General features: G+C 50.4%; 1 protein-coding gene across 21 annotated transcripts in view; it reads right to left on the reverse strand.

Annotated features, from left to right (window-relative positions):
- Positions 1-9,090: 9,090 nt before the first annotated feature.
- The window catches only part of TNK2 (tyrosine kinase non receptor 2), a 48,654-nt gene continuing 45,961 nt past the window's right edge, over positions 9,091-11,783 (reverse strand). For all 21 annotated transcript variants that reach the window (XM_034957954.3, XM_057302008.2, XM_057302006.2 and 18 more), the window contains one exon: positions 9,091-9,914. In XM_034957954.3, the coding sequence (XP_034813845.1) occupies positions 9,908-9,914 (7 nt within the window). In that variant the 3' untranslated portion in view covers positions 9,091-9,907. The remainder of the gene's footprint in view (positions 9,915-11,783) is intronic.

Consider the following 11,783-nt stretch of genomic DNA (forward strand, 5'->3'; position numbering starts at 1 on the left):
GCGAACAGGAAATAAGGTCTCGCAGCTGGAAGTTCTGAAGCTTCGAATTCCTCACAATTTCTCAACCCCATTTCAAGACGAGGAAACTGATGCCATTGAGAGATTAAAAGGCTAGAATGGGCGGGCGCGGCGGCTCACGCCTGGAATCCCAGCACTTTGGGAGGCCGAGGCGGGTGGGTCACTTGAGGTCAGGAGTTTAAGAACAGCCTGGCCAACATGGAGAAACCCCGTCTCTACTAAAAATACAAAATTAGCTGGGCGTGGTGGCATATCCCTGTAATCCCAGCTACTTGGGAGGCTGAGGCAGGAGAATCGCCTGAACCTGGGAGGCAGAGGTTGCCGTGAGCTGAGATCGTGCCATTGCACTCCAGCCTGGGCAACAAGAGTGAAACTCCATCTCAAAAAATAAATAAAATAAAATAAAAGGCTAGAATGAAGTTGCACACAAGTAGCAGAGCTGGGACCCAACCCAGGGCCTTTAGCAAGGGAAGATGAGAGAGCAAAGAAAAGAGGCACAGACAGCAGAGGCAGCTCTGGGAAGGGCCAAAGCATCAGCCTCCGCCGTCGGCCTTCTCCTTCCTGGGACAGAACGCCAGAGCTGGGAGGGGCCCAATCTCCTCCTTTACGGTCTGTGAAACTCAGGCCCAGGGAAAACAGGGGCCTGCCTAAGGTCACACAACCAGTGGCAGAAATACTTGCTTTCCTGAACTGTCTATATTTAAGTAAAACTAAGTACAATAAGGCTTTTAGAAGCTTCATCAGGATTTCATTTTTACCAAAATATGTACAGTGTAAGAAGAAAGTTCTTGAGCCAGGTGCAGTGGTGCATGCCTGTAGATCCAGTTACTCAAGAATAGCAACACCCTATCAGAAAGAAGAAAAGGAAGGGAGGAAGGAAGGAAAAGAAGGAAGGAAAGGAAGGAAGGAAGGAAGGCAGAGAGGGAGGAAGGAAGGAAGGGAAGAAGGAAGGGAGGGAGGAAGGAAGGGAGGGAGGGAGGAAGGAAGGGAGGGAGGGAGGAAGGAAGGGAGGGAGGGAGGGAGGAAGGGAGGGAAGGAGGGAGGAGTGTAGAGGTGTGCTTAACAAATCTTTTGCTCAAATAGCATAATGGGCCCAGGCGCAGTGGTTCACACCTGTAATCCCAGCACTTTGGGAGGCTGAGACTGGTGGATCACTTGAGGTCAGGAGTTCGAGACCAGCCTGGCCAACATAGTGAAACCCTGTCTCTACTAAAAATACAAAAATTAGCCAGGCGTGGTGGCACATGCCTGTAATCCCACCTATTCAGGAGGCTGAGGCAGCAGAATCACTTGAACCCAGGAGGCAGAGGCTGCAGTGGGCCAAGATCGCACCACTGCACTCCAGTCTGGGCAAGAGAGCGAGATTCTGTATCAAAAAAAAAAAAAATAGCATAATGACCAACTGTGATTTTTTCAAGGAATGCACCAGAGTAAATGCTAAGCACTGAGAGGGGATGATTCAATAGTAATAGACTTAGCACAGTTAGGTTTCTTTGGCAATAAGAATAATAGAAGAAAAATGGGAACTATCTCTATAACCAGCCAAACGGGAATGACAGAGTATTTTGGCACATGTGCTCAATATTTACAAATCTATAATAAAGTGAGCACGTTAAAAAACATACACACAACAGGAGAGAAGCCCCAAGCTGTGCAACAGTGATTGGATTCAAGAGCCAGGATGAGCTGAAGGTTCCGTTGTTCTCTTTTGCATGACACTTAGGGCAGCATCTTGGGTGGAGTCCCCGGGAAACACTCTGAGAGGGAGGTTATCCAGAAGCTCTATAATGAGAATGTTCTTTTGGCAAAGAAGGTAAACATTTTATTTGGGGGGAAAAAGCCATTCTTTTATTTTGGCACAGGGCTGACAGTTGGAATGACAGCTTGTGTGATGTCAGGCCCTCCATACCTGCTCACCTGTTCCTGCTTTGCTCATCACTGCCCTCTGGCTCCCAGCACAGTGCCAGGTACACAATAGAAAGTAGAAAACATGTGTTGATGAATGGATGAATAACATACTTAGACATAAGATATTATTTGAAATTTTAAAACTTCTGTGAGGGGGCAGAATTTTATTTTTCTTTTTTCCTTTTTCGACCTCAGAAGCTTCCAGAAAAAAAATCGTTTTAATTAAAAAAAAAAATGCCTGGGTGCGGTCGTTCACGGCTGTTATCCTAGCACTTTGGGAGGCCGAGGCAGGTGGATTGCTTGAGCCCAGGAGTTCCAGACCAGACTGAGCAACATGGTGAAACCCTGTCTCTACAAAAAATTAGCCGGGCGTGGTGGCACCTGCCTGTAGTCCCAGCTACTTGGGAGGCTGAGGTGGGAGAATCACCTGAGCCTGAGAGGCAAAGGTTGCACTGAGCCCAGATTGTGCCACTGCACTTCAGCCTGGGCAACCGAGCAAGACCCTGTCTCAAAACCACAAAACTTCTAGTACAGAAAGGAATTAGAATTATTCCAAATGGGAAGTATGTAACTGAGACAAAGAAAAATAAATGCACATTAGACAGAGGAAGCTGTTAGCTTTCTTGCCTGCAGACTAGGCTGTGGTTAAACAGCATCGTTATCAGACAAGACAGAGTGCTAGTAACCCCGGACTTCCGGCAGCCGAACCACTCCCCCAAACACAGTGCTGCCCAGGCCTCTGAAAGAAGCTCAAGCCTGTAGCGCTGCCACCTCCGACCCGGGTTAGGCCCGACACGGCTTTTCCTCTGATCAATTCTCCTCACTCCCAAGGCCATGATGAGCCCTGAGGTTCCAAGGGAGAGAGGGTGAGCGGGGTGGGCGGCTGGCAGGCCAAGAAGGGAAGGGAGTAGGGGGGCTCCCTGCAGGCTGAGTCCTTCCAGAGCCACCCTGGCTCAGGGATGCTCACTGCTCCAGGGCCCTCTCTGAGACTGGCAGGGGAGGACATGGGACTGGGGACCCAGTGATTTGCCATCACAGACAGTATGTCTTCCATTAAAACAATTACTGCATTTTGGCCGGGCGCGGTGTCTCAAGCCTGGAATCCCAGCACTCTGGGAGGCCGCGGCGGGAGGATTGCTTGAGCTCGAGAGTTCAAGACCAACCTGGGCAACATAGTGAGACCTCATCTCTAAAAATAAAATAAATAAAAATGAAATAAAATAATAAAATAAAAATCCTCTGGGCATGGTGGCTCATGCCTGTAATCCCAGCACTTTGGGAGGCCTAGGCGGACGGGTCACCTGAGGTCAGGAATTCGTGAGACCAGCCTGGCCAACAGAGTGAAACCCCATCTCTACTAAAAATACAAAAATTAGCCGGGCATGGTGGCAGGCGCCTGTAGTCCCAGCTACTCGGAGGCTGAGGCAGGAGGATCGCTTGAACCCGGGAAGCAGAGGTTCTGGTGGGCCGAGATCGCACCATTGCACTCCAGCCTGAGTGACAGAGTGAGACTCTCTCTCTCTCTCTATATATATATATATACATATATATATTTTATATAAACATACATATAAAAATTTTACATAAATATTTTAAAATATATGTCCAGAACATAAGTCCTTTCTTTAAAAACATATATGGCCAGGCACGGTGGCTCACGCCGGTAATCCCAGCACTCTGGGAGGCTGAGATAGGTGGATCACCTGAGGTCAGGAGTTCAGGACAAGCCTGGTCAACACGGTGAAGCCCCATCTCTACTAAAATTACAAAAAAGTCAGCTGGGCGTGGTGGTGTGTGCCTGTAATTCCAGCTACTTGGGAAGGCTGAGGCAGGGGAATTGCTTGCACCTGGGAGGCAGAGGTTGCAGTGAGCCGAGATCCGGCCACTGCACGCCAGCCTGGGTGACAGAGTGAAACTCTGTCTCAAAAAATATATATATATATATATATATAGAGAGAGAGAGAGAGAGAACATTTTCTTTCATGAAAAAAACTCAAAACTTATGTTTTATTTTAATAAGAGAGCCAAATATTTCTGGAAAACCTTTTAGCACTATTTATTAAAACAATTTGTTACAGCTGGGTGCGGTGGCTGACGCCTGTAATCTCAACACTTTGGGGAGGCCGAGGTGGGTGGATCACTTGAGCACAGGAGTTTGAGACCAGCCTGGGCAACATAGTGAGATCTCATCTCTACAGAAAAAAGAAAAAAAAGAACATAACTATGTGGGTATAGTGGCGCCTGCCTGTAGTCCTCACAGCTTGGGAGGCTGAGGTGGGAGGATCCCTTGAGCCTGGAGGGTCAAGGTACAGTGAGCCGAGCTGAGCTACAGCCACTGCACTCCAGCCTGGGAGACAGAGGGACACCTTGTCTCTAAATAAATGAACAGTTACAAGATAAAAAACATTAACAAAATGTGTTAACTGGAGTTTATCCACAGAATAAAAACTAGGTAGTGTTTAAATATTCTTTGAGAAGATGAATTTAAAGATACAGAAAACGGGCCAGGCACAGTGGCTCATGCCTATAATCCCCGCACTTTGGGAGGCTGAGGCGGGAGGATTGCTTGAGTCCAGAAATTCGAGACCAGCCTGGGCAACATAGTGAGACCTCGTCTCTACTAAAAATAAAAAAATAAAAAAATTAGCCAGGTGTGGTGGGGCACGCCGGTCACCCCAGCTGCTTGGGAGGCTTAAGTGGGACGATCGCCTGAATCCAGGAATTCCAGGCCACCCTGAACCGTGATCATGCCACGGCACTCATCCTGGGTGACAGAGAGTGACCTTGATTCAAACAAAAAACCAAATAAAATAAAGATAAAAATAAACCTGAAGGAAACCCTGTATGCTGGATGACCTTATTTTATAAAACCGTAATACACATATATGTGCACAGAAACAAAGTGGAATATATCAAAATTTTAAGTGGCTTTCTGGGTGTTTAATTTTCTCACTGCGCTCTTCTGAATGGTCCAAGTCAACAAAGAGCATGTATAACAATCATAAAAACTTTTTTTTTTAATACAGTGGAACTGAGGCTTCCCAAATGGAGTGGCGTGATGCCAGGACTTCTGCTGGAGAGTGACTGCCCGCTCTCCCAGCCCTCAGCTTCCCTCCAGCTAGCCCAGAGCCACTGGCTTCTGGCCCAGGTGCAGGCATGGTGTTTTCCAGAGCCCCCCACCCTGCTCCTTTCCTGACCTTAGATCCTGGCTGGTCCCCGTTTGGCTCCAGATGGCGGGCGACCCAGTTCCTTCCCCTCCCAGCTTCCCCAGGCTGACTCCCTTTAAGCACCCATGGGCTTGAGCCAGCAGATTTGGAATTAATTGATTTATTGGGCAATGAATACACAATCTCATCCCTCCCACTCTGAAATTTAGCCAGAGGGCCTGCAACGCCACATTTTGCCAACAGGTGGTGCTGCCTAACACGAAAGCTCTCTGGCCCCGGGTCCTCAAGATGGACTTCGGGGATCATTAAAATAGCAGTCATTGGTGAGGGGCATCCTGACAGGGCACGGGGGACACAGTTACCGCCTACCACCACCACCTCCACCACTACGCAACAACAGCCATTTCAATACCAAGAACTCCGGAAGACACATCCGAATAAAGACCGTCCTTGAAACGGAATCTATTTCATTTTAAGAAAAGCTCAGTCCTGCAGTTCTTATCATTTCACCTCAGGTGGCTGAAAACTTAACTCTAGACCGGCAGCGGCCCTGGACTGGCCTTCAAGAACCCTTGCTCTCGACAAAGACTCCAGCAGTTGGAGGTTCCTCCAACCTCCAAATTCAGTTTCTGTACAAATGAACTTGCTTCCAATTAAGGAAACCTTTTGTCCGCAGGGAGAGACGCACTAGGCCTTTCCTCCTTTTGTGGCTGCAGTGGAGCCGCCAGCCGCTTTCAAGCAGCCCGTCCTGAACACCCAGACGCAACCCCACTACCCCTCTGGCTATTCCTGATGTCTTCCTTTGTCTACAAAGTCAAAAGAACTCAGCATTCCACACCAGCAGCCTCATGATCCAGGCCTGCCTCACGCGCCAGGATCACGAGAGCCGCCTCTAACCCACCCCCAAAACAACAAAAGGATGTGCTCTGGCCTTGCCAACTTCAGTGCCTGGGACAAGCCGGCTCGTGTCCGCCGCCTCGGCCGCAGGGCCCTCCACCTGCAGCGCTTTCGTCCCCTCGCCTACCTGGCGTTCACCGTTCTCACCCATCACATCAGCACAACGTGACCTTGTGGGGAGCCACCTCCTCTGCTCCCAAGACACCTGGCGCGTAACGATTACAGAGCACCCGTCCTGCCGTGATGCTGTCACAGTCCCCCAAAGGCTGTGGACCCATCTGGGGCACGGACTGCTTCTACTTGGCTTGTGTTTCCTCATCAGGGCTCCACACACAAAAAGCACCCGACACCTCCCCACTGAGTTGATTCTCCCTGTTGTTGATTCTGCCTGTTGTTGATTCTGCCTGTTGGCAAACACACCTGGGTCAGCGTGTCAACTTCCCAACTTAAGATCTTTTCAGTAAACCCAGGAGATGCTGGAAAAGCTGGCAGGCCGATTAGAAGCAAGAAAAACATAGCAGGAAACCCAGGGTTTAGGGAACTGTGCGTCTGGCAGGAAAAGTACACTGGGTTCCCTGCTCCCCTGAGAAACCTCGAGCTGCTTTGACATCCTCTGCCCCTTGCAAAAATCTTTCTGGATGTGTTGGCTCTGAAACAGATTTTTAAATGCTTGTAAAGCATACACACATCTGGATTGCTTACAAAAAATTGATGTTTTCAAAATGAAGTAAAAACACCTATGATCTATAAATAGGATAATTGTGAGCAAAAGAATAAACTTTCTGAAACAAAGAGGGAAAATGAGAAAAGTAAAACACAATTCTATGCGCAGAGTGTGGTCAGTGTATAATGTGAGCTATTGATTAATAGAAACAGGCAGGAACACGGGGAAATAACATTTATAATAACTACTGTTTGGTGGGAACTGACTGTGGCCCATACTCTAAGCAAAATGTTTCACCTTCACAACCTCAGTCAGTCCTCACAACCCTTCTATAAGGCAGGAATTACTCCATCAGTTTACAGACTCAGAAAGGTGAAATAACATTTCTAAGATGAAACAGAGCTAGGAATGGAATCCAGGTCTAACAGCAACGTTCAACACTCACTTAATATGAACTTGTTCTGGCCGGGCGCTGTGGCTCAGCCTGTAATCCCAGCACTTTGGGAGGCCGAGGCGGGCGGATCATGAGGTCAGGAGTTCAAGACCAGGCTGACCAGTATGGTGAAACCCCATCTCTACTAAAAATCCAAAAATCAGTTGGGTGCGGTGGTGTGCGCCTGTGGTCCCAGCTACTCAGGAGGCGGAGGCAGGAGAATCACTTGAACCCGGGAGGCAGAGGTTGCAGTGAGCCGAGATTGCACCACTGCACTCCAGCCTGGGCAACAGAGCAAGACCCCATCTCAAAAAAAAAAAAACTTGTTCCCTTTTGTGATATATTTGACTAGGTATTTTAAATCACAGTTAAAATAATAGAATTCCTGCCTTTGCAAACGGCATATGTAAAGCTCCCAGGCCTCAGAGCTTCTGAGCCTTGGGGCCTACCCACGAAGGCCAGCCTATAGCCAGACACACACGTGGCCCAGACTCACCCTGAATGGCCTCTGTTTTGTTTTCAATAAACTCGAGTCATTAAGCTTACTTTCTTCTGATTTACCTCTTTTCCTAAAGTTCACATGATCATATGTGAAGCTCAAAGAGCTAGTTTCCTTGATTGATCCAGTAATTTCCTGGAAAGCAGTAAGAAACCGATGAATAATCTAACATTTTGTAATGGGCCAAGGATATTAATAGGCAACTCATTAAAAAGGAAATACAAATGGCTCAACTTATTTTTGAGTTTATTCGTAAGAGAAATGCGTATTAAAACTATAGAAACACTATTTTCTACCAGTCAGTCTGGCAAAGATCAGAAAACTCCTTAACACATGGAAAGCTCCCTTGCACAGGTGGTGTGACAACTGAGAATGTCCCTCCGCTGAGGGCAGGTTCAGCACCACCGACCGCCACGGCACACACCCTTTGACCTAGCAGTCCCACTGCTGGGAACTCATCTTTCAGATTGACGTGCGAGTGAAAAACAGCCCACATACACAATTTACTGAGGCAATGGTTGTCATTGCAAAGGACTGGATACAACTAAAATTGCCCTTCATCAAAAGGAACCCAGTTAAGTAGGTTATGGTACACCCGTGCATCCACGCAACCCGAAAGAATGGGGAAGCCCAGCCGGGCGCGGTGGCTCATGCCTATAATCCTAGCACTTCGGGAGGCTGAGGCAGGCGGATCACCTGAGGTCAAGACTTTGAGACCAGCCTGGCCAACATGGAGAAACCCTGTCTCTACTAAAAATACAAAAATTGGATGGGTGTGGTGGCAAGTGCCTGTAATCCCAGCTACTCAGAGGCTGAGGCAGGAGAATTGCTTGAACCTGGGAGGCAGAGGTTGCAGTGAGCAGAGATCACACCACTGTACTCCAGCCTGGGCAACAAGAGCAAAACTGTCTCAAAAAAAAAAAAAAAAAAAAAAGAATGGGGAAGCACGTTCAGTATTGCTACGGAATTCTTCAAAATATTATTAAGTAAAAACAAAAACAAGCACTATACAAGAAACTGGTGATACAGGCGCCTCTGCGCTGCAGAAGCGGACGGCCACGGTGGGTAATACCCAGTCATTTCACTGTACACTCCTCAGTGCCTTTTCAATTTTGAACCGTATGAACATGAGTTATTCAGAAAAACAATTAAAATACCTAACATATTGAAGGGTTCCTTGTTGCTAACATTTCTGACTTGGTTCTATTTAACTGAGTTGCTATACTCTCTCCTGCAGTATACATCCTGCCTTACAGAAGTCCACGCGGCAAGTGAAATCCAGGCAGTGTGAAAGTCACTGACCAGACCGGCGGGGACTCTGGCCCCGCTGCCGGCCGTGTAAGGGAAGAGGCCTCCCGGTGTCCAGGCCTGCGCGCCCTCCCGCTGCCTCCAGGTGGTGCTACAAGGCCTGCTGCCCGGAGCAGATGCTGGTGGCCTGGGGAGCCTCGCTTGGGGCCTGGAGCTTGCTGACCAACAGGCAAAAAAACAGGCAGGCACAAGTAAGTAACATAAAATAGAAACTAACTTTATTTCTCTGGAAGAAGCAGGTACTGAATGCCGGAGCAGCAACTTTGCCGACAGGCTGGTGGGAAAACATGGAACCGCGTGGGGGAATTGGGTGGAAGAGGAAGCACTGATGTCCCTCCAGGGCGGCTGCCCCTTGGTCTCCTTCCAGCCCTGGAGCCTTGGGCCCTGGTCCCCGCCAGAGAATGGTCTGGCACCCTTTCTCCGCTTCCTGAGCCACCTCAGGCTATTTCCAGGCACAAGATCCTGAGGCCAGCCAAGTCCCATTCAAGTCCATGGTAAGGCCACAAGTCACATTCTGCCCGACACCCCAACTGCTGCCAGGGGCCCCCTGGAAGAAGGCCCAGTCCTAAGAGGTCCCACCGGGTGCTGGTCCGCCTCTCCCTGTGGCCAACACATCCCGCCTGCCCAGGTCCAGCCTGGTTTCCTCCCAGTCTGTCACCCAGGGCAGGGCCTGGGGGTACTACCCCACCCACAGGCCCCGCCCAGGACCAGGGCCAGAGGCAGGTCATACCCAGAGCCTGCTGGGGCAGCCCTCAGGCCTGTCTTCACCCGGCCCCTTCCACATCTTGGCTGGGGCACCGGGACTGAACCAAAGTGTGCAGGGACAGCGCTGGTGCGGGAGGGATGGACAGGGCAGGGCTCCCAGCCTCCCGCAGACTTGGCCTTGCTCCATCCCTGGGAGCAGCAGGAGCAGTGGGTCCTCCAGGACTGGATGGGGGCATCTCCCCACTCCTGGTGGACGGACAGGCTCAGGTGATTCCTTCAGGCAGGCCCTCTGGCTCTCCAGACGCATCTCAGCGCCTAGAGAATGGGAAACCACCAGCACAGTTAAACAGTTTACAGAAGGTTCAGCGGGGCGGGCACCGGGGGTCACAATCGTGCCAGGCAACACCACTGGAAGCTGGCAGTCCCAGGCAAGGACTGTAAAATTTATCATCCTGGATGTCTTTTCTCTGTACTTTAATAAACTATGAGTAAACTAACAGAAGAGCACTCCTGCGTATTACAGAATCCGAAGACGACAGGTGGGATAGAGCCCAAAGCCTATGTGGATGCAAATCAGTAAGAACCACCCGAGACAGCGACAGACAGGTGACACGGAGTGCCTGCATCCCAGGTGCAAATCAGTAAGAACCACCCAAGACAGTGACAGACAGGTGACACGGAATGCCTGCGTCCCAGCTGCAAATCAGTAAGAACCACCCGAGACAGTGACAGACAGGTGACACGGAGTGCCTGCATCCCGGGTGCAAATCTGTAAGAACCACCCGAGACAGTGACAGAGAGGTGACAGGGAGTGCCTGCGTCCCAGGTGCAAATCAGTAAGAACCACCCGAGACAGTGACAGACAGGTGACACGGAGTGCCTGCATCCCGGGTGCAAATCAGTAAGAACCACCCGAGACAGTGACAGACAGGTGACACGGAGTGCCTGCATCCTGGGTGCAAATCAGTAAGAACCACCCGAGACAGTGACAGACAGGTGACAGCAAGTGCCTGCGTCCCGGGTGCAAATCAGTAAGAACCACCCGAGACAGCGACAGACAGGTGACACGGAATGCCTGCGTCCCAGCTGCAAATCAGTAAGAACCACCCGCGACCGTGACAGACAGGTGACACGGAGTGCCTGCATCCCGGGTGCAAATCAGTAAGAACCACCCGAGACAGTGACAGACAGGTGACAGCGAGTGCCTGCGTCCCGGGTGCAAATCAGTAAGAACCACCCGAGACAGTGACAGACAGGTGACAGCGAGGGCCTGCGTCCCAGATGCAAATCAGTAAGAACCACCCGAGACAGTGACAGACAGGTGACAGCGAGTGCCTGCGTCCCGGGTGCAAATCAGTAAGAACCACCAGAGACAGTGACAGACAGGTGACAGGGAGTGCCTGCATCCCGGGTGCAAATCAGTAAGAACCACCCGAGACAGTAACAGACAGGTGACAGCGAGTGCCTGCGTCCCAGATGCAAATCAGTAAGAACCACCCGAGACAGTGACAGACAGGTGACAGCGAGTGCCTGCGTCCCAGGTGCAAATCAGTAAGAACCACCCGAGACAGTGACAGACAGGTGACACGGAGTGCCTGCATCCCAGATGCAAATCAGTAAGAACCACCCGAGACAGTGACAGACAGGTGACAGCGAGGGCCTGCGTCCCAGATGCAAATCAGTAAGAACCACCCGAGACAGTGACAGACAGACAGGTGACAGCGAGTGCCTGCGTCCTGGGTGCAAATCAGTAAGAACCACCCGAGACAGTGACAGACAGGTGACAGCGAGTGCCTGCACCCCAGATGCAAATCAGTAAGAACCACCCGAGACAGTGACAGACAGGTGACAGCGAGTGCCTGCGTCCCAGGTGCAAATCAGTAAGAACCACCCGAGACAGTGACAGACAGGTGACACGGAGTGCCTGCATCCCAGATGCAAATCAGTAAGAACCACCCGAGACAGTGACAGACAGGTGACAGCGAGTGCCTGCGTCCCAGATGCAAAACAGTAAGAACCACCCGAGACAGTGACAGACAGGTGACACGGAGTGCCTGCGTCCCAGGTGCAAATCAGTAAGAACCACCTGAGACAGTGACAGACAGGTGACAGCGAGTGCCTGCGTCCCAGGTGCAAATCAGTAAGGACCACCCGAGACAGTGACAGACAGGTGACAGCGAGTGC

This window comes from Pan paniscus, chromosome 2 (genome assembly GCF_029289425.2).
Source record: "Pan paniscus chromosome 2, NHGRI_mPanPan1-v2.0_pri, whole genome shotgun sequence".
NCBI lineage: Eukaryota > Metazoa > Chordata > Mammalia > Primates > Hominidae > Pan > Pan paniscus.